Raw genomic sequence first — 21,937 nt, forward strand, 5'->3', positions numbered from 1 at the left:
TGTAAATCAGATTAATGGTCAAATGTATTTCATCTCATTTTGCTTCTCAGGGCCATTATTGATACTCGTACTAATACCATAACATACAACTGAAATACAACCTGATGCTGGGTACAACTGACACACCTAACCTCCAAACCTGCTTGTCAAATGTACAACCAGAAAATCATTATTGATCTACTACAACTTGCCCTGGCCCAAACCCTGATATAACAGATGCGTCGATCGTTCATACTGCGACGGCAGGTGATTCTGGAGCATGCTCTTGGCGAATATCGCTGAGTATCAAATTCACTCATCAGCATCATATTCTACGTTCAGAATGCGGCCAAAAGTAAGACAACTCAATGACTCACGTTCGCGGAATCGCTCTTCTACAGAATCGCATTGTCTCAAGATCTACCGAAAAATCAGAAGTCAGTCATGTCCTACTTGACCAGGGTTAATAACGAGAATAACGCAAACTCACCACCCGATGAGCTTGCTTATGCACCACTTTCTTATCCCCTCTTAAGCCCACATGAGGGAGTATAGGAGGTTGATCATCCGTCACATAAACATCGAAGTGTTCCTACATCCACGTACGTATCAGCTCGCGCTCATTCCGCAGTACGCAAACAAGCTTTCACGCCAAGGAAGCAAAGGCCGATATCACGCTCACCATTATATAAACCATTCCGGGCGGATACAACTTCTCATTATCCATATCCGCTCTCATCGTCTTGATCAAGCTGACCATCCAATCGCTCAGGATCTCTTCATCTCCAATCTCCATTTCCGGCTCCTTAGTCGCAACGACATTGACATTGGTGTTGTTCTCATCATTCAACCTCACTAATCCTTTCTCGCACGAAGAAGTATTATCACCTTCACGTTCACTTTGAGCCTGTTTCTCGGTTTCTTGTTTCTTCTGGAAATTGAACTTCCTCTTATTCAGCCCTATTACCCTACCCACAATCTCTTCAGCAATATTCCCCTCCTCACTCAAGGTCAACGCGATGTTCTTGAAATCCTTGATCCCTCCGAGGGACAACGTAGGAACAAGATCCGAATCCTGGACGACGCTCGTTATCAGTCCTTTCGCGTAAACGCTCAGGTCTGGCGAAGTGACGGCTGGCGGTCCGTAAGCATAACAATGTATCGGTCTTCCAGGCGGTAAACCAGATTCGAAATTGGTCACGAACGGCGTGGATATTCTCGGGTGGTCGTATGGCTTCCTCAGCTTGATGTTTTGTTCCAAGAAAGATTTCGATGGCATCGCAGAAAGTATCGCCAGTAATGCTGCAACCCCTCCGCCGAGCGAGTGTCCAGCTAAGACCAGTCCGTATGTTGGATACTTCGTCAGTGCGTCTTTGAGAGTCTCGTGCACTGTCGACTGCTTGACAGTGAGTTTTCGAGCAGATTGCCACATTCCAGCGTGGACGTAGTAGCTCGCATCGGGATCACCTTGATCGACGTGGATCGTTTGATATTCGCATGTCAGATCGACCAGGACATCGGAGAAGCCCAAAGTGCCTCGGCAAGTGCTAAGAGCATAATGAGCTTGATTATTCCCCGGTCCAACCTTATGCTTACAGGACGATCGCTTGCAGGGAATGCTCAACCGCTACATAATGCACCAATGGCGGTGCTTCCTGCTGCATGAGAGTGGCGGATGACTCGGTGAACCAGGACAACAGGATACAATCAATGGGGATATTCGTGTGTTCAGCCTGGCACATCGGTCGATTAGCTTCTACAATCCGAAGTATGCAGCGGCGAGACTTACAAATGCCCAACTGTTTGCGTGGTGTTTACCAGTACTGGGAAACATGAAATCGCTTGATCCGAGACCAAGTATCCGGAGGAAGTTCTGACCATACGCAGCGCTCGAATACCTCATGAACCTGTGTATGTTGCGTATCAAGCCTTCATGCGGGAAGAGATTATCAGAATTGGCGGCACCTTGATCGCCCATCGATTGAGAGGTCGACGATTGGAGTCGGCTGGATGCAGTGTGTGTCGATTCTCGAATGGACACCGAGGAGCCTGGATTGGAGTCTGTTCTTTGAGATGTGTTTGACGCAGATGTACGCGTCTCCAAAGGCAGATGCAAAGTCATGGACTGATGTGGCGAAGGAGGCGGGGCTCTAAGACCTTGCTGTGTGATGGCGGAGTCTATCGTGAGATCAGCTTCAACTTCCTCAGCCGGTGGAGTTATGGGCATTGCATCTGACTTCAATGGGTCGTGTGTCTCGGTGCTCGACGAAGATGGTGTGGAAGGTCCGGTAGCCGTAGAAGTGGACATCGACAGTAATCTCTTCATCCTGGATAGAGGTCGGCCAGGGAAGGATGATGCTAAACGCCCTCGCCTTCGAGTAAAAAGGGTATCGGACTCAGGAGTAGTCGGGTGAATTGTCGAATGCGGAGCTTCGCCTGATATCGACCTGGACCTAGGTCTATTCCAGCCCATACCTCTTGATTGACCTCGTCCCAATTTGGACCGCTCGCGAGAAGGTCTGCGACTGCTATCGCCGCTTCCCTCTTCGGTAGTGACATGCCTGATCGTCCTTTTCCTCTGCATCAACCTGTTCGTCATCGTCTTGAGGACGACCTGGATTCTCTCAGAGTTGTGCTGAGGGTGTTCGACCGCATCGATATAGCTCGCCGTGCCGACTGAGTTCTCCTGCGGATGCTGTGCAGAGGCCAAAGTCACTGCAGATCGCTCTCGATCGTTCTCATGTAAGATGTTATCCACCTCAGACCAGTCACCGCTTGGCGTTTCTTCCGCCGACACATCAGTCCCGGGATCCAGGTCCAGCGAAAATACCGATCCTGACCTCGGCGAGCTGATGATACTGGTCGCGGACGACCTTATTGGATAGTCCTCGTCATCTTCGTCTAGCGCCTGTACTGCAAATTCCGGCATACTCAGCTGGCGTCGATGGGAAAAGGGGCGCGGCTGAGACGATCCTCCATCCTTTTCTGGCGGAAGGGTACCGAATAACTGGGTAACCGTGTAACTTTCCATAAATTCGTCGGTGACTTCGACAGTGGAGTGCTTGCCCCTACTGCGGTGAGAGGGTCGCTCACTTGTCTTGTCGTTGTTTGTCGTGACGTCGGCCTCGCCGAGCAGCTCCTGAAGCTCGTCCATCGACCAGCTTGTCGAGGATTCGAAGCTTTGTGATTGGTGGATGTTCGGTCTGAGCGCGTCAGGGGACTCGACGGACTGCATATGCTCCCATAGCCTCCGATTGGCCTCGTCCAGTCCGGGATTGTAAGTGAGCAGGAGGGAAGCCCGTTCTCTAGCCTCGACAGTGGAAGGTCCAGGGCCAGCTACAGCATTTTTATCATCCTCCAGAGCGGCGATGGAAAGAGGATGCGGGTTCTCGAGGCTGGAGGCAGATTTCGCTGTGGAGTATGCGTTTATGTGTTCAGCTTGAATGGTGCAGTCATATAATCTATATATCACGCAACAAATTAGCTAAATGATCGGTACACTCTCAAGAGTTCAACGGGAGAGAATACGTACACCCTCATCCTCATCCTCTTCGACGTCCTGTTCCAAGTCGCGACCTGCAGACAAGCGAAAGCAGTCAAAGCCTTAGTCAGTCCAGCTAGGCTTGAAGTGATACTTTGACTTTTGGATCGTTCATCCTGCAAGACCTCCTTGCGAACCATCGTGATGATCGCGCTTAGCGATCTTGACGATTCGTTCGAGCCGAACAAGCTGTCAAAGAGCGACACACTTTCTATCGCGGCGGTATGGGCAGACTGAATGAGATTGGAGGTGAAGAAGAACCCTGACATCGTGAATAGCTCGACCATCGTGAATGTATGATGGATGAAGTAGATCCCCAAATTCGTGTACTTGTCTAAAATCCCTAAGATTTGATCCGTAATTCCCGCCTCCGCTTTCTTGCTGCTTTGGGTATCATTGACCTTGTTGGGTATCATGAGATGACTGCCGCCCGAGATCAGCGAGAGAAGATCACCTTCCATAGCAGCAGTCGACATGAGGTAGACCCTCCGGGCAGACGAAATAGCGGTTATGAGGAGTCGTCGCATGTATCCCAATGACATCCGCGTCGAGTACTGTGAAGTCTCCAAGATTGCTTCGATGAGGAACGCGGTGACACGCAAGGTCATTCGCGTCGAGGTGGCGATCGTCGTGACCATGGCTGCCAAGGGTGCGGGAAGAACTGTCGGGAGGCTGCTTATATCGGCTAAAGGGGTATAACGGATCATGGGTCCAGGCATGAATTCGACTGCTCCTGGCGTGATAGCATGATAGCTGGGGTGACCATGCTCTTCCTCCTGAGCCGTCGCGCCCTGCGTTCGTGCGACAGCTAAGCTGTCCATCGTTGTAGGTAAGGGTGTAGGCGTGAGGGGAAGGGGTACCAGGTGGGGTGGAGGAGTTGACGGAGTATTGCCACTCATGATGAACTTGGTGAATGGAACATTGGTCGTGATGTTGGAGATGGGGAAGTATGAGATATCAAGGGTTAATGGGACTCGATGACACGCGTGATTGTGAGGGTGTGATTATGGGTGTGACTGTGACGATACTAGGTGATTCCAGCGATCTTGCGTTTTGTTTCTCCTGTATTATGCTGTGCCAAGTGTATAGCGGCGAGGCTAAAGTATACGCTGATAGAGCTTAGACATCTAATTGATTGATTGGTCTGTGCTTGAGGTGAATGTTGTGTTTCATCCACTAACTTCTTCTCGGCTCGAGCGCAAACCCTCCCTCGGTCAAAGCGATTGTTTGTCGAAAAAGGTACGAAAGGTCGAGTGAGACCAAGATCTTTAAACGGGCGAAGTAGAATGAATGGATATTCAGACTGAGTCAGACCTGATCTGAATGCCAATTCAATCGAGAAGAGGCAAAATCAAATCACTCACTGTATCCTACGAGACACGTCGGTCTACCTCTACGCGTGATCAACAGTAAGTCATCGAAGCAAGCTAAGCAAATGATCACCGACTCGGGGTAAGCGTATCGACCGATTCGATGATCGGCTGACCGTGACGTAGGGGGAGTTGCTGTGCTGTACTTGCTTATAGAGTATGATCCGCCCGAATGTATATATGAATGTGAAACAACAGACCGAATTGGTAAGGACCGAAAATGCATGCGCATCAATCAAACAAACCAACAAAATGATCGACATACGACATGTAACTTACATGTTCACGCGGGTGACTTAAACCCCGCAACGTGATCATTCCCCGCACAGACCCTGAACAGTGAGCGTCGCACCAGATTCACATGCATGGCAGGATTGGTAAGAACACAGGATAATTGATACAAGTAGCTTGGTCCTTATGATTGATCACACAGATACAAACACAAATCGTTGAGAAGGGTATCTGAGTATCAAAATTAGCCCTTATACCGAAATCGGCTGCACTGGCTTGCTTGAAGTATACTCACTTCTGCGATAACCTCTCATGCAAATCTTCCTCGGCAACCTGAGAATCGCCCACTGAGCAAGGAGAATGAGATTCCGATAGATTAGTGACTTTTGCAGTGATGACTGTTCTTTTGCACTTTAGGCAAATGCTGCACACTTACGTTGATTACCCAAAGTAAGCCATCTACAGTGTCGCCCATCACCAGTGACCACACAGGAGGGAATTAGCGCCAATCTAGCTGTTGGGAGCATCGCGTAAAGTCCTAACAGACAGCTCAGTCCACTTACCCCGGCCGAGTATTATGTTTCCTCCCGAACATCTCTAATTTTCTTCCATGAGGGGCCAATCTGCAAATGCCGCAAGATTCATTCGATCGATCAGTCAGCGAGATCGCTACTGCACGGCGGTTGTTGACGGTTCAGCGGTATAGAAAATTAAGCCATACCTTTCGATCACCCCATATACCTCATCCGGCTTCCGACTAGTCTCCCGTACCTCAGCTACGACCACATCGGTATCTACACCTTTCCGTAATTGGCGCAAAGTCGGATGAGTGTCCCACGGTATAGGCGCGTTCTTCGGGTGATCGGCTGGCAATTTCAAAGCTATCAAGAGGTGTTCGCATGTATGGCTAAGCGGGCGGATCGGCTGTCAGCATCGAGCCGCTTAATTGGACGACGAAAATGCAAACAAACATACTTCAACCAATGCCCGGTCCGTCCGGTCCTAATCAGTCTTTGCAATTGATTGGTCTTTACCCAAACCAGCTCGTCGACCCGCTTATAGCCCCAAACAGCGAACAGCTCTCTCCCCAGCTCCATCGCTCGTCCTGTGACCCATAAACACAGTATCCCCCAATCTGGCTGGAGTGATCGTAAGGGCAAAGAACGCATTTCGTCGTCGGTCATTGTACCGTATGGGAGTGACATGTGGATGTCCTAGAAACATTGCCAGGGAATCTGCGTATCAGTGCGATGTAAACGATCAGCACGTTGGGGGTAATCGCTTACCCATGGTGGATCAGCTACGATGACCTGAAACCTATTATTCAAGTGTTACATCCAGTCATTTGCCCTCTGACGATGTCGCACTTAGCGACTCACTGGCCCAGTAACGAATAATCGAAGCTCCTTATATCACAATTGATCCACTGAGCGACCGGCGGAGGCTCGTATCTCTCTTCTTCACTCTTTAGCCCATCCCCATCTCCCAGTAAACGCTTCTTAACGATCGGTGGCAATGGCGGTATATCTGGCTCTGGGGTGCTACTTGATTTCTTGGCGGCTGGGACAACTTGGAAATGCATATATCTATCACCCAAACATCAGCTTGAATTTTCCCTCGTTTTCGATTGACTGCACTCGAGGAGGCTTCTCGCGGGTGAGGCTATAAATGACACATCATACGTGACTCACCGACATTCTTTGACACCTCCTCGCGGTCCATTTCCCTCGCCTAACGAAGGGTTATTCGCGAACATTGGATCTCCATAACACAGATTAAGGTACCTACCGGGTCGGCGATCTGCGTTCAGCCTACGCCCTCATCTCGTTCATGCAGGTTTGTTTTACATGTTGGGAATTGTGAATGGTGACTCACGAGCAGTATCCAAGCGAAATATCTGTCCAGGGACGTATGATAGGTTCGTAGTGCGCCTTTCCGAGTGAGAATCGAAATGATCAGCCTACAATCCACAACATGGATCTCAGGGACGAACATAGTCACACATACTTTGTCACACTCTTCCCTCCTCGCTCTGCATGTTTCCAAGGTGGTCTGACCGCATATCGGATTGAAGGGTTTGCCATGGCTTGAACCTCTCTCTTGAGCCTGTTTATCTCGACAGTCGAATCAGCCTGAGCACAAGGACAAGCTCTTTCATTCGCTTTCCATCGTGAACACAGGTCTCATGCACACGCACAGCTATCCTTCGTAGTCTAGTTTTGGAACTCTCTTGATTGATCAGACCATTCAGTTCTCTGATCGTCTCAGTATCTATACAATCTGTCAGCTGCGTTGCGCGTCTCAGGTCAAAGGTAACATAGCGAAGGCCAATTGACTTACGATTGCGTTTTCTAGAAGGACCTGCTTGCGACGTGCTGGCGTCGATATACGCAGATGGCGGTGAGGTAATGACGTCCATCTCGGTCCTCTGTTCAGCGGGTCCGCAGCAGCTCTGGAGGCTTTATAGGCACTTCGATGGCGCTTCACCTCAATCGTGGAGTCTGATTAAATCAGAATATAATTATCTTTCAGCGCGGTGTCCTTGCGTCCTTGCGTCATGCCGTGTTTTCGGATAAACTCGCTTAAACTCGGTCTTCTCCACCATACTTGATTTCGGAAGGACATTTCGATGATTTCGGGTGGCCACCTTGCAGTACTCGTAGATCTTACTTTCGTCTAACATGGCTCAAGCTCGAATCCATATCAAGAAACTCACATTGAGGCTCGACTTCCATCATCATTACCAACAGCCAACAGCGATAAATCGAAGGACCCCTCGGAAGTCATCGAGATGTCCATAATACGCTCCGCCCTCCCATCTCTTCGAGCTACCTTTTCTCCCAAACTACCTCTGCACAAACCCTCAATCCGGTTGATATCAAGCAACACCGCATTCCCAACACTGAAAAAAGCGCCCTCATTCTCCCGCCCTGGTCCGCCGCCACTCCCTCCCTCCGATCAAGCAGAGTTCGAAGCCCTCATCAAAGCGAACGAAACTATCGGCGCTTCTCCAGATATAGTCGATAATCCTTCCAAAGGTATCAAAGCCGCAGAAGAATTGCAACAGCACAAGGATATAAGGAGGGGACCGAGACCTGATTTCACGGGGGACGTTAATCCGAAAACTGGGGAAATGGGGGGACCGAAGATGGATCCGTTCAAAGCGGGTGATCAGGATTGGAGTTATGCTGGAAGAGTCACCGTGAGTCCCGTCTTATTCTGTCAAGGCAGATGATCGGTCGAACTTTCATTGCTTGTTGCAAGAAATCCGAAAGATCGAGGAAGTTAATGGCTTGATTTGTTTTGCTGATGGATTGACTTCTGAAATAGGACTTCTGATCGCGAGACATCTTAGCGTACGGGGAGTCGGATTAGGACGGTAGTCATCAGAGAATGCAGTCACCAGGCCAGCTGGATAGTGGAAATTCGTGAAGCATATCTCATAGATTGGACCATACATGTTCCAGCAAACTTGATTCGAGACTGAGTTCGCAATGCATTGCATCGTCATCCCGCTTCAACTCGATTGCCATGTCAGAAGCGAAAAAGCAGCGGCAGAATGGAATGCTTCTTGGGTTCTGACCTCTGGATCTGATATAGCAAGATCGATCTACATGTAATCGCAATTTACCTGATAAATCTGGAACACGGGTATATACAAAAAGACCACTTCTACTCTCATCTCATCCATTGCTACTAGAGCTACCCATCACGATAGGCTCACAATGGTCCATATGAAGGCCGCAATCTGGTCGAATCCAATATTGCTTATTGAGCATATTGCCTTGTCCATTCCCTTGCTTGCTCGATCGCTGCACTTTGGTTCTCCTTCCAGTTCTGAGCTACGTCGTTGGCAAGGGGGTCATCGGGGTTGGGTGCTCCCAAAAGAGCTTGGATGGAGAGGCTGAGACGGCGACACATGAAATGCTTAGCACGAGTCAAACACCAGCGAACACGTATTAAAGTGGTACCAGATGTTTGGCAGGTCAGGAGGAGTGACACTCACAGGACGGTTCGAATTTGTAAAGCCGGGGACCATTTGTCCTTGAGAATGTCTAAGCAGATCCTACCGAGTTTATCTATTTACCGCAAGAGAGTCAACGAGGTGTCTGGAGTGATAATGCACTCTTGAGGAGTAACATACCGATATTGGGGTGGCTAAGTGATGCGAGAATGAATGTCAGCTGCTGTATCGTTTACTCCGTAACACGGAAGCTGTTTCAATTGGTCCGACACTCACTAAATCTTGGTTAAGAATCGGACTTTCGGGGGGTTCATAGGGTATTCCTCTGGTAAGAACAGCTCCAACTTGAATATTCCTCCTGTGCGATTTATAGCGATGGAAAGATTGACCAAGCGAGCAGGAGTATAGGTGTGTGGGTTTGCGGACGTACCAGGAAGGGGTGATGTGAATATGCAGCAGGTAAGGGGGTTCGTGCAAATGGATGGCGCAAAAGTAGGGGGAGTGACATGAGGTCAGCTCGGTCACGTCATGCGTCTCTGCACGTTAAGAGATTGGCTCACCCTCGTATGGCGACGATTCTGGTCCAGCTACAGTAACGTCGAAATGTCTCAGGTTGTCATCTTTAGGAGCAGCGGATATACCGGGTGGGGAATCGGACATCAATCGTTCAGTCTCCTACAACATCAATGATGAATGATCAATTGATTTGATCAGCGATACGAATGCAGTGAGCCATTATAACGCAGGATCGACTTCGCTTCCGGACCAAATGCATGCCTTGCTGAGAGAGGAAAGCGGGACTGACCTTTAGAATACGTTTAGGTAATCCAGACATCTTGGCTGGTTGCACTTATCTCACCCCGTTGAATTTCAAAACGATACAGGGCTCAGCGATCTGTTGAACTGAGCTTGATGTGTGGGAGATATTGCTCGAAGCTGAGTCTGCAAGGCGGTCTGAATAGAGGCTTGCTCAACAACACTGTCGATATTATCGACGAATGGTCAAGGCAGGCATGAGTGCATGACGTTGAGAGCTGATGGCAACCAATAGCTTATTTGATTCCGTCATCACCCGTCAATGGCTCTATGGGATAAATTCGCAATAAAGCCACATAAGCAGAAAGTCCACGTGCACGTATCACCTCCTCGCCACCGTTATCTTTGTTGTGATCGTCACCGGCAATTGAACGATGCAGTTAACCGTACAAAAGTTGACTGGGTGTTGTGTTCCAACGATCAATTCAATCCATTGTATGAGGAGGACGAATAGTAGATCGGCCTTTGCATCATGATCAGCGATCGTCCATGTCATCTTTCAGTGTGCCCTTCAAGCCTTTCAACACCCAAATCAACCTTTGAAATTGCTTTAGCTGGTAGACCGATTCCGAATTACATAGAACAATAGATAGCGAACTACATCAATATGGCAGCAGTCAGAGAAGGCGATTACGATGGTGAGTAGCCAGAATTCGATCCTGATATATCCAGTCTGATTTCAATCGATGAAAAGGTATCCGACAAGAGATCAGGAAGATCATGAAGCAGCCAGGATATGATGATGGTTCCGCTGGACCCGTCTTAGTGAGGTAAGAATGGTCTTTCTTTGCGTCGTCGGGACTGTTACTGAGATCGGCAATGTAGATTAGCATGGCACGCCTCTGGAAACTTCAGCTTAGTGGAGGTGAGCTGTACCGTGCAGAGCGAGGACATGACAGCTGATGAGCATGACAGCACACTGGAGGATCAAATGGGTAAGCCTGAATGTGCTCGGTCCCTCCTTGAACGTGAGCTGACGTTGCCCTCCAGTGCGGGAATGCGATTCCCACCTGAGGTTAGCTAATCATTAAGCACCGGTCTTATGGAATCCGTTGTAGCTGACTGGACTGTTTTAGTCCGTCGATCCAGCAAATGCAGGTCTGCATCATGCAATATCGTTCTGCCTGCCTATACAAGCTGCAAACCCTTGGCTATCGCATGCCGATCTATGGAGTGAGTTCAGCTCATTTCGATGACGATTGCCCTGTGCAGATGACCCTTCACCCTTAGCTCTGGCAGGTATAACGGCGATCGAAGCTATGGGCGGACCAAAGATACCCTGGGAACCAGGTCGGACTGACTACTCGACTGCCGAAGCCGCGGCAGACCATCGAGGCGACATCAGTGAAAGGTGAGCTATCCACTGCTAGTCTACATAGATGGCGACTATAGCTCATGCTGCTTGTATAGGTTGCCCGACGGAGCGCTAGGAGCGGATCATATACGAGAAGTCTTCGGACGAATGGGATTCTCGGACAGGGAGATCGTCGCATTGTCGGGAGCACATGCACTGGGTAAGCTGAACTTCTGATGGAATCCGATGCACAGCTTACCCTAAATAGGTCGCTGCCACGAGGATCGAAGCGGATTCGAAGGGTGAGTCAGCTGCGACTTGCGTTCCCGACGACAGCTGACTTTAGGTAGGCAATGGGTCGTGAATCCGATACGATTCTCGAATCAATACTACAAATTGCTTTTGAGGGATATATGGAAGCCCAGACAGTGGGATGGACCTTTCCAGTGAGCTTACAGGTACTCGTGGGTCACTAAGGTCAAGCTGATGATGCTTGACAGGTACGCAGCGACAGTGGCAGGCACGAAGTTGATGATGTTGCCTACAGACGTTAGTTCACTCTGCATAGACTTGAGGAAAGAGCTGACTTTTTCCGGGTAGATGGCGTTAGTAGAAGACAAGGAGTTTAAAGTATGGGTGGAGAAGTATGCGGCAGACCAGGATCTCTTCTTCAAGGATTTCTCAATGGCTTTCGCTAAACTTTTAGGTGAGCTGAAGCAGCAATTTCCAGGCATCCCTAGCTGACGAGACTTCTATTTTACCAGAGCTCGGGGTGGAAAGGGATGACACCGGTTTCGCGCAACTCGTCAAAAAGTCTGCCAGGGAAGGTAAACCGCTGGACCAGACCCTACGGCCGTCTGGAGGGGGATGTCCTTTCGCGGGAGGCAAGAACAGAGACGCGAAGCTATAGATCGTGGTCGTCTCAAGGTACCTCAGAGCTGAAAATCATTGCATTACTATTCCACAGAATTGCCCTGTCGAATTACTTACTTGGCCTCACGCTTGCTGAGAAATGCCTCTGCATCCCGGTATATTGGCTTACAAGGTGCTGCATTAATGGTGTCCCGCATGCAGAAGTGTACTGTTACTGCTAAGACGTTCCCAAAGGACCTATTTACCAAGAAATTGAAACTGAATCGCCCCCGTTTCACTGACAGCATCCTTTCGTCTCCGTCAACATGAGTGATTTGCTCAAAGGATGTCCTCCTTTGTACTGACGTTTCCGTTCCCGTGTTCATTGAGACTAAGTTCCAAGGTCTTGCGAATTGGGGGTTTCCACTACCCTGCGGAGAACTGTCTCCTTCATGCTTTTTTGACGATTCCTGTTTATGCCTAATGGTACATTGACAAGGTAGACACATTGACAATCGTTACAGACAACACACAAATAAAAGTAAAATACTACACGCTCTTTGACATCGGAACCACCTAATTAAATCGAGATTGATTCTCGCACCTGTTGCCTTTACCAGAAAGCTCAGAGAAACCACCTCAATATGCGTTCAAAGCACTCCCTACATCTAATATTGGTATTATTCGCCGCCTTACTCTCACCGATCTCATCTCAACTGGACGATGATATAATATGTCCCGATGGATCTCTCACAGATTACTTGACGAGCCTTCTCGACGTCTTATCTGCGAATGGGTTGACGACGTTCGAGCAGTTGATCGTCCATTGGTCAGAAACCGATATGGGCTACGAATTCTTACATGACATATACAATTCCGGTCAGAAATTAACAATCCTCGTCCCGACGAATCAGGCGTTCGAAGAGGTGGGTATCGTTAGTCCGTTCAATGGGCTGACGGAGGATTGGGGTACGGAGTTGGGGGAGTTGCATGTTCTTCAAGGTGTGTTGTCCCCTCCGCTTCGGACTGCCTTCTGTCTATCCGTTTCGTTTTATGCTTTGCCGTGCCTAATTGTCTTTGAGATTGCTTGGCTATCGCATACGTGTTTCATGGCTTCAAGACATGATGTCATATGTTACTCTGAATGTTATATGAGGGCTCGCTGACAAGATGGTTCATCAGGGGAATGGACCGCAGCGTCGATACCGCAAACAGGCCACGGAGTAGCAGCGACCTCGCTCTTACTTGCGAACGAGCTGAATCAGACAGATAGCAAGTCCAATGCATATCAAGCTGCCGTCCTCCAAAGGGGGAAGGATAATACGGTGATTGTCAATGGATGGTGGGGGAACGCTACTTCTTGGAAGGGGCCTGTGGATCTGAGTAGCGCAAATGGGTTATTGGATAATCTGGTCATACTGCCAATTGATCAGGTGAGCTCCGTCTTGCGATACCACACTGGTCTGTACTGTATTGGACTGTACCTTTGGGGTAAATTGCCTCAGATACGGAAGATACAGTAGACCAGGATGAAGAGCTGATACCGGCTTCTTCTTGGATGAGCGTTGTTAGGTCCTATCCTTCCCCCCTTCTCTGTCGACGGCCCTCCAAGCCCCTGGTCTGACAAACATGTCCTCCGCTCTGGGAGTGATCGGCAAATCAAGCGAAGTTGAGCAGCTCACCGAAGGCGGGTTTACAATCTTCGTACCTCTCGACACTGTCTGGGACGAGGAAGTCAAGAATATAATGGTGGACGAGAAGAAAGCACCTGCCCTAGTCCAAAACCATGTGAGCTCAATCCAGTCTGTAGTCTGCGTGATATTTTTCAATAGCAAAAGCATTATGGTATTAGCTGAATGGGTGGATTGAGCAGTCCACGAAGAGTTACTCGCTATTCTCCCCTGCATGGACCCAATCCGGCTCGATGGACCTGAACGTCGAGTCAGGCGAGAAGTTGACAATTCAAGTGAATCAAGATGGGTCGAGTTCTGTTATCTATGGAAAAATTGAAGCGAAGCTTGTTCGAAGCGATGTTACTCTGAACAACGGTGTGCTGCATGTGAGCCGGATTTCCTTAACTAGTTTCCTGAGCTGATGAGAATATGTGGTAGATAATCGACAAGATACTATACCCGACAAGCGATTCAACGAATTCAAGTAAAGCGGCTGCAACATCCAAAGCTTCGACGGCTCAAGCTACTGGGACCGCGTCAGCGTCTATTCCCGATGGCGATGACTCCAGCGGTGGAAGGGTTTCGGACAGTGGCAAGGATGGTGAAAAAGCCGTTATTCCAGATGGGCCAAACCCTAATTCGGCTGGCAGGAGCGGGATAGCAATAGGAGCAATCAGGCTCGCGGTATTCAGTTCGGCTTTGGGTTTGGGTCTTGTATACTAGGTTCATGACATGTATATTTTATAGTCTGAGGGACATACCGCCTGAGACAGCGGTGATGTGTCATGTCACCAAGCATGTGGTCGAACTGATATATCGCGTATTACTTCTAATGATGGCTTGATCACACCCTGCTAGCCGAAGCTGACGACAATTGCGGCGTTGAGCATGGTCTTGCAAAACTTGAAAAGCAGGAAGTATTCAAGCATGTCAAGACTGTACTGCGAAACGATGCGTGCAAAATTTCCCCCTCGAAGCCTAGAATGACCCGGACGTTTCTGGAACACAGGTGAGCGCGAGACGATCCAGTGTCACCCAAAGAGCAGAGCCTGGCGAGAATTAATTCAAAAAGCAGCACAAGATGCACATGGTGATCCTGTCCCACTCGCCTCCTGCATGTTGGCCCGACGCTTCGCTCGAGCCTAGACACTAGTCGCATCCTTTGAAAGCCAAAAGAAGTGTGGCGGCCGGATCATGCGGAAGACGCTCGTAGCCCTCGACGATCATGAAGAGTGAAAGGAAGTGCACTGTCGTCTCTCGTGCGAGTCATAATATCTTACTGCGATTGGCGTACGCCAGCGAGATCAGTGATCAGGCATCAGCCTAAGAAGGTATAAAGACAGACCTGCGATTTCGTGCGTTCGCTTCCCACAGCCATCGAGGCATCAACTTTAAGCCTGCTTCAGGACATCTACCAGTACACGCAGACTTCATTCATATTTCGACTGACACATACACCATGTCCAGCCAGGGAGATAACAGTGAGCGGACGAACTCCTCTACTACAACAGGTTCCAAAAGAATGATGGCGCTAATGCGACTGTATAGGTTATGCGCAATCCGTGCAGAGCATCTAACAAGCGACCGATTTGTACCACGAAGCGGGCAGGATCATCGCCGATTGTGAGAGATCTGAGGCTATCAAATCCTCTGTTCCAGAGCAGTGCGATTCGAAGAGGATATACGACGCCTATCAACAGCATCTGACAGCCAGTCATGGGATCGACCAAACAGCGTTGGACGCGGCGACGAGCGATCTGAAGACTGCAATAAACGATGCTAAATTTAAGCTCGATCGTCAGCAGGGGCAGAGTGCTGGGTCTGCCTATCAATGGTAATCTCAGACATCCGGCTCTTGAGTCCAGGCTGCCGTCACCAGACGTGTCTCGAGCAGGTCTGGTTCTGATAACGCGGCTTCAAGAAGTCGTGTACGTCGATAAATTCGAATGTTATATTCCGTAATACTAGTGAGAGCAGGTGCGGCTTGCCATGGAGTGATGATGGTATGCATGCAGCAGTGGTCGCAAGTGGACTTCAGGTCAGTTTCTAGTTTAAAGCAAGGTCTCATGTTCCTGCTACGATGGCTATAGAGTAATCGCAAGGTCCGCATCGGACCCCTACATCCGACTTGCAACGGACAGTGAAACTTCCAGGCGGAGAAACTGGCTGTGTCACACTCAGTCCCCCTGCATCAACGGATCCATCCATTCTTGTGTCAAATGTGCCTTGTGAGGAAGGCACAGGGGATTGCTGACAAATGATGTGCTCACCCTTTGACCAGTCGGAATCTGAATGTGAGCACGTCCTTTACATTGTGGCTTTTCATCTCGCCATATTTGCCCTTCTCATGCTCCTTCGTCATCTATGAGCAATGACCTTCATCGTGAAGCAAGATTGGTGGCGATGAGCTGTGGTATGTCGTCATCGAATGGACGTGATAGCAACGCAAAACGCTCGTTTCCCACTTAGCGCGACTTCTGCACAGGAAGAGGGGATCGCAGGCCCAGGCTTTGCAAGAGCATGAGCGATGCTCAGGCTTGCCCCATGAAGCCCTTGCCCTGACTCGAATCGAAAGCACGACTTGTTAACATCACCGAGCGATCCCTTCTGGCCTCATAGCGTTTCTCGACCGAGACTTTGATCGCATCCTTTGAAGTCTCTCTCCTATAGAGGAGCCCGGAGCTTGTCGAAGCCATTTGATCTCGAATGACGACAGTATGCATCAAAAGAAAGCACATAGAGCGTCCGAAAGGAGCGACATACTCGATTTCAATGCGAGCCCGACTCAGACTCTTGATTCGACATATAAATAGCCACGAATACGACAGCAACACTCTCGGAATATATACACAGCAAATACCCCAATATCTTGCAGTGCGATTACAGATCTATTCTATAAGATTGGACAGAGCCACCGACATCATGAGTCAAACGACTGGAATGAGCTGTATGTCATGTCTTCCATGTCCCCATATACCCCGAATATCATTTTGACAAGACTGACGCCACCTTGTCACCACAGCAATCGAGTACAGGGACTGGGTTTTCGGTCTGCGTGACCAGAACCTCTATCAGCTGGCAACGTCCACCCGCACCCAGCTTCAATCAATCGGCACGGCCGAAGCTACACGACATGCAGAGTGGATGACTAGAGCAATGGAAAGATTCACAGAGGTCCGCCAAAAAGACTGGCTCGATCCATTCCAATGCGGCGATTCTGCAGCCAGTCTCAGGAGTGCGACCGCCGATGGCAGAGAAATTGTTCGCTATGCTGAACAGTGATTCCCTGACCGAACCCAACCTGGGGTGACCAAGTAGGTCGGATTGTAGACGTAGTCTGAACTGTCTACACTTATGCATGCGATTCGCGGATTTTGGCATGGGTCAGCGTCCACATACTTGCGCGAAAACCCGAAGACAATGGCTTGGACTTGCCGCGCAGGATGCCCAAGTCAGTCACAAGAGCACACGTCAAAGAAGTACAGTAGCGGTCGCCTCGTGGACTCTCCTCTCCCCCGCCCATCTGCCTCTCACCCTTGTCCACATATCGATATCAAGCATTGACATACATAAGTCTTTCTGTGTTCAGGCAAGTCAGGAAGCAGATAAGAGATTCTGGCCGTCATGCAGCAATATCACACGGAACGATTAATTGGGCAAATATCGGGGTAAGCACCTTGACCATGACGTGTCGGGCGCCACGAAGCAAGTATATGAACGTACTGTACTCGTATCCACGAAAAGTCTTCGCCACCCTTCGGTCAGTGGCAAGTTCTGCATGCCGTGATATATTCTGTCTCCTCTGTTTCTACAAAGGCCTGCAAGGGTAGCAATAGATCCGTAGAAACTCTAGTAGGGTGTATGCAGCCCCCTGGCCGCAACAACCGCCTGCCTGACAGTTTCCATCCTTGTTATGAGCCCGTTCACATAGCTGAGGGGAATGTCTTCCCATGCCTCTCTGATCTGCTCCTTCAGCATCTCCAAATTCGAAGCTCGAGGCATAAAGCCAAGCCTGCGCTTCACCGCACGCCACATCCACTCGATAGGGTTAAGATCAGGTGAAGAGGGAGGGTGGGAGAGTCGTCGGATACCCAATTTTGCTCGTGCAAGGGTGGTGACTCCAGAGTTGTGGATTGGTGCATTGTCTTCCACCACTAGGATGGTAGCGTTGCTCTGAGGGTCTGATCAGCTCTGTACGCTCCATGCAAAGTACTCACAGAACCTTTGAAGCGTCTGACATAGGATTTGAGCTTCCCCTTAAGTATCTCATCAATGTAACGGGCCGATTTGATCTTCCCAGGCTCGAAGAAGTGCAAGGGAAATTTTCGATTGATTCCAATACAGCCCCATGCCATGACCGAGAAGTGGCCTGACCTGAAGACTGGCTGGATGTTTCGAAGAGCATACTCCTCACCAACACGTCGCAGCACCGGACTTCTTCTGTCCCTCAGACCTCCCGCTTCAAATGACGCCTCATCTGTAAAGAGAACTCTTGTCCAATCTTGTCCCACATTCTCCCTTGCCCATTCCTGTCGCTTTGCCTTGTTTGCCTTGCTGATGACGACTTTCCTGCGAGCGGCTCGTTTGAAGAAGCCGTGGCGCATTGCAATACCTCGTAGAGTTGATTCAGCTAGTTGGTGTCGCTCCACAAAGAATTGCCAGGGCTCCCAATGGTTGTTGTACATATCACGGACAATGAGGCGTTCGTCCCTGTCGCTTGTCTTTCGCGGTCGTCCAGAGCGAGCTCTGTCATAGCAGGAGCCAGTCTCCAAGTGTCTTTGAATGACGTCTCGAACCGTAGATCGAGGCCAACCGAGTTGCTTTGCAATGGCAGACTTGCTAAGACCGCTGGCATGGAGACCAATGACAGCACCCCGTTTGGTAGGAGTTCTGGGAGTGGTGCGCACCATGATGTGAGATGATTGAGAGGACGAAAAGGCTAATTGATTTAACTTCAATCGCTCATCAGAATCATGATCAGGGTAGCACAGGGGTCAAAGCGTGCCCACACACAGTTTCAAGGAGAGATGCATCGCTATGGCCCTGTGAAGGATAACATAACTAGACCAGCGGCCAAAAAGCAGGGGTGGCGAAGACTTTTCGTGGATACGAGTACAGTAGTATCAGAAGACGAAAACAACCCCCACCTGACTCAGTATCGCGCCATCTGGTCAAGCAGAGCAGGTTGATTGGGCATGGACGTCTGCCACATGTGCCATACCTGCACACATGCGGCACGCAGCGTGGAGGCGATGTTGCGCAGCTTTCGAGTCTAACGGATGGCCAACAAGAGGATTGACCCACGATGCGGGCACCGCAGTGTGGTGTCCCAACGAAGGATCTTCGTCACCGTTATGTTAGATGTGGGTCCGACTCAGACTGTAATACAGCTACAAAATGATTCGTCTGTGTTTTCTTTCTCCGGCTAACTTACAGTACATTTTTGCCCTCTGAAAAAGCTACAAATAAAACATCTTTTCGTCCCAAAATCGCTTGATATGCCGACCACAGCCCACAGCCTGCACTGCCGGACCACTGCCATGTCTACTGATCGCGCGAGCGTCCAACTATGTGGGTGATGTCCATCGGACTGATATACAACAAAACACTGATGATCACCTTCACTGCAGCTTCGAGCTCACATGATATTCGGGACTGGGATACCAGAGTGAGCAGGGCTGAAGGAGCGATCCGGCTGGGAATTGTGCCCTTGGATCTCGCTGCAAGCTGGAACACCGCCAAGCAGGATGTCAGTCAAGCTGACACTACGGGGCAAAAGCAAAAGGCAAGGAGGAGATTAGGATACTTTATGGCTGGGGTGGGAGGGTGGCTCGACGTGTTCAGCGTAGCCATTGTGGACTCTACAATTCTGACTCAGGCTGAGAGTGGGATCTTCGGCGCCAATCGATCCTTAGCGCGATCAGAACAACGAATCACACTCGAACGACAGACCACCGAAGTGTACTGGCCACAGGGTAGCTCAGTCAAGCCAGGAGATTCACAGTATGCAGGCTATGGCAACGCCTACTTCATCACCAACGACGAGTAGACGCTGTTACATATCGTGGATTTGCAAACAACGAGAAGATGTCGGACATCCTGGAAATCGCATTTCATTTGGTAAATGTCACACATCAGTTCCCAGCCTTGCAGAACACGAAAATATGCACAATCATCTTTGAAGGGTTGTTCAACCCAGGTGCCGACAGATATGTCTGTCGCGCATGCGGTGTGGTATGACGGACCAATGCAGGCGACTGACATGAGATGACGCAACTCTCACACAAGTGATGTGTTACCTTTGCTCTTTTGGGGTTATCCGGGCGGATCATCAGGAAACAATCGTGCTTTCAAAGTTTCGTTATGGCGACTGCCACATTCTCAATCTTTAGCAGCTCCGACGAAACAAGAGTGGGGTAAGACAATGGCGAGTGCTCCTCTCGGCTTTGTCAGCGATGCATGTTGAAGAAAGGTCTTTGACTCACACTTTGACAACGAGGGTAACAACCTGCGGAGATTCGCTACACAACCACTTGTACTTACTTCCATTGTGAAAGCGTCAGATCTAGTCCTCGAGCATGCGGTGTGATTTGACTGCAATTGAAAGATCGACTCCGCAAGAAGGCGTTACTGAGTTGGATTGAAGAGGCAACAAATGCATAATCAGTCAAGAAAGACATAAGATGCCGGTATAATTCGGTCAATTCGTCAAGTTTTCAGCTCCCATCAGCAGCTTCTGCAATTTCGATCACATACAGACAGACAACTCTAGCAAGATGCCTGATTGTAAGTCCTTGATCTGTGATGCAATTCCCTTACCGATACGTGATCGCTGATTCAGCCATTACAAGGGTTTGGCAAGAATAAGAAGCAGGAGCAGCAAGATTCGGATGCGAGGCTCACTGAGCGAGTCGCCCATGCCGGAAAATTTCTGGTGGAGGAAGCGCAGCACACTAAGGGGGAGAGTAATTCCTGGGATCCGAATTATCAAGGTCTTCAAAGTACAGAGCAGAGCTTCAGACAGGCAGTTGCGTCGGGAGATAGATCGTCCATTGAAGCGTGGAGATCTGCCCTTCTGACCGTGGTCCGTCGAGTCGAGCGAGAACAGACCATGTCGTTCAACGGTGTGAGAAGTCACGATAGAAACATCTCTGGAGGCTACTATAACGACCCATCCGGCGCGGAGATGAATGTCCGTGGCTTTAGAACTATGGCTTGCCCTACCTCTTTCCAAGCCTACCAGCCTACCGCCTCGACAGACGCTAGCAGCTCCAGCTATGTAGCGTACTGCCCTCCAGGACAAAACACGGGTAGCCAACAGGGGCCAAGCTACCATGCCCCACAATGGCAGCCGCCTTCGAGCTCTGGCGCCTGAGCTAGCCGGGGGAATATCTCGGTATGGGACTCTTGTGCCAAGGCGGTCGTGGCTAAGTGGCGCAGCGCAGTCTAGAAGAGTATGGTCAGAAGTACGTCAGTCAGCACAGTACTTTCGGATTATGCATTTATGCCTATGCTTTGTGTACGACAGGTTCTTCGATATTGCCCAAGACGTCAGTTTGCAATTCTTTGACTGCCACTTTTCGTTGCCACAACATTGCATAATTTGGCGAGCAATTGACCTGAGTGATCTTTCTACTTGTTTTACGGGTCATCGATGCTGATTTCCCTCCTTGTCAGTGCTGATATGTCGCTGCGGAAACGTCGTTCCTGGCGACTATATAGCTCGTTTGCATGACCTGCTGCACCGTGCAAATAATGCGTGCTTCCTTACGTGGCACGCCCGTCTGGACGACCCCACTCAAATTCCGCATCTGTATATCCGAGACCCCCAAGTCATTTGCTTCGGTATACATATCAACAAAGGGCTGGAGCCCTCTCGGTCGAATCCACCTTCGGAGCCGGTTTGAAAGGTTCGTCGCAGAGGTCCCGAATCTCGCCGTGGCCATGAAGGGCGGTGCTGAGAAAGGAACTACGTCATGCTGTGAGACTTTACACCTGGGTTCGACTCGATCTCATGAGATTCCCTGCCTGTTCTTCTTTTCTAAACGCCTATAAAGACCACCCTTCGTCGTAGAAACCGCTTCCTGCAATCATCTCCTCACAACTATACCTCACTCTTCCTATTCAAGCCCTTCAAACAGCTCACACATTCCAATAACACTTACGACCCTCAAAACCATGTCTACAATTAGTACGGCCAATTTGACAGGTCAGTAC

The 21,937-nt window shown here is 49.6% G+C and overlaps 9 protein-coding genes across 9 annotated transcripts; 5 read left to right on the plus strand and 4 right to left on the minus strand.

Moving 5' to 3' along the window:
• Positions 1-180: 180 nt before the first annotated feature.
• On the minus strand, positions 181-4,419 carry I303_105825 (uncharacterized protein; the record flags this gene model as incomplete). The annotated part of the gene is made up of 7 exons (XM_018409137.1): positions 181-278; positions 357-399; positions 470-571; positions 662-1,526; positions 1,576-1,712; positions 1,769-3,440; positions 3,512-4,419. The coding sequence occupies 7 exons, from the start codon at positions 4,417-4,419 to the stop codon at positions 181-183; spliced, it is 3,825 nt and encodes a 1,274-aa protein (XP_018261409.1).
• An 896-nt stretch (positions 4,420-5,315) lies between these two features.
• I303_105826 (uncharacterized protein) lies at positions 5,316-7,540 on the minus strand (the record flags this gene model as incomplete). The annotated part of the gene is made up of 13 exons (XM_018409138.2): positions 5,316-5,352; positions 5,417-5,468; positions 5,558-5,580; positions 5,685-5,744; positions 5,843-6,028; positions 6,097-6,335; positions 6,408-6,438; positions 6,501-6,707; positions 6,813-6,905; positions 6,997-7,052; positions 7,129-7,227; positions 7,319-7,392; positions 7,462-7,540. 13 exons carry the CDS (start codon positions 7,538-7,540, stop codon positions 5,316-5,318), a joined length of 1,236 nt encoding a protein of 411 aa, XP_018261410.2.
• A 372-nt stretch (positions 7,541-7,912) lies between these two features.
• I303_105827 (uncharacterized protein) lies at positions 7,913-8,356 on the plus strand (the record flags this gene model as incomplete). The annotated part of the gene is made up of 1 exon (XM_018409139.1): positions 7,913-8,356. The coding sequence occupies one exon, from the start codon at positions 7,913-7,915 to the stop codon at positions 8,354-8,356; it is 444 nt and encodes a 147-aa protein (XP_018261411.1).
• A 533-nt stretch (positions 8,357-8,889) lies between these two features.
• On the minus strand, positions 8,890-9,920 carry I303_105828 (ubiquitin-conjugating enzyme E2 N; the record flags this gene model as incomplete). Its single annotated transcript, XM_018409140.1, has 6 exons — positions 8,890-9,025; positions 9,128-9,200; positions 9,266-9,279; positions 9,362-9,443; positions 9,646-9,760; positions 9,891-9,920. The coding sequence occupies 6 exons, from the start codon at positions 9,918-9,920 to the stop codon at positions 8,890-8,892; spliced, it is 450 nt and encodes a 149-aa protein (XP_018261412.1).
• Positions 9,921-10,508: 588 nt separating this feature from the next.
• On the plus strand, positions 10,509-12,105 carry I303_105829 (uncharacterized protein; the record flags this gene model as incomplete). Its single annotated transcript, XM_018409141.1, has 13 exons — positions 10,509-10,539; positions 10,596-10,671; positions 10,727-10,766; positions 10,817-10,836; positions 10,892-10,916; positions 10,978-11,074; positions 11,132-11,252; positions 11,312-11,415; positions 11,464-11,497; positions 11,546-11,641; positions 11,696-11,744; positions 11,796-11,901; positions 11,960-12,105. The coding sequence occupies 13 exons, from the start codon at positions 10,509-10,511 to the stop codon at positions 12,103-12,105; spliced, it is 945 nt and encodes a 314-aa protein (XP_018261413.1).
• Positions 12,106-12,691: 586 nt separating this feature from the next.
• On the plus strand, positions 12,692-14,443 carry I303_105830 (uncharacterized protein; the record flags this gene model as incomplete). Its single annotated transcript, XM_018409142.1, has 5 exons — positions 12,692-13,049; positions 13,230-13,480; positions 13,620-13,835; positions 13,921-14,106; positions 14,159-14,443. 5 exons carry the CDS (start codon positions 12,692-12,694, stop codon positions 14,441-14,443), a joined length of 1,296 nt encoding a protein of 431 aa, XP_018261414.1.
• Positions 14,444-17,569: 3,126 nt separating this feature from the next.
• On the minus strand, positions 17,570-18,630 carry I303_105831 (uncharacterized protein; the record flags this gene model as incomplete). The annotated part of the gene is made up of 2 exons (XM_065969249.1): positions 17,570-17,893; positions 17,938-18,630. 2 exons carry the CDS (start codon positions 18,628-18,630, stop codon positions 17,570-17,572), a joined length of 1,017 nt encoding a protein of 338 aa, XP_065825321.1.
• A 659-nt stretch (positions 18,631-19,289) lies between these two features.
• Positions 19,290-19,769, plus strand: I303_105832 (uncharacterized protein; the record flags this gene model as incomplete). Its single annotated transcript, XM_018409143.1, has 1 exon — positions 19,290-19,769. The coding sequence occupies one exon, from the start codon at positions 19,290-19,292 to the stop codon at positions 19,767-19,769; it is 480 nt and encodes a 159-aa protein (XP_018261415.1).
• Positions 19,770-20,496: 727 nt separating this feature from the next.
• Positions 20,497-21,095, plus strand: I303_105833 (uncharacterized protein; the record flags this gene model as incomplete). The annotated part of the gene is made up of 2 exons (XM_018409144.1): positions 20,497-20,506; positions 20,572-21,095. The coding sequence occupies 2 exons, from the start codon at positions 20,497-20,499 to the stop codon at positions 21,093-21,095; spliced, it is 534 nt and encodes a 177-aa protein (XP_018261416.1).
• Positions 21,096-21,937: the final 842 nt, after the last annotated feature.

Source organism: Kwoniella dejecticola, chromosome 7, assembly GCF_000512565.2.
Source record: "Kwoniella dejecticola CBS 10117 chromosome 7, complete sequence".
Lineage (NCBI taxonomy): Eukaryota > Fungi > Basidiomycota > Tremellomycetes > Tremellales > Cryptococcaceae > Kwoniella > Kwoniella dejecticola.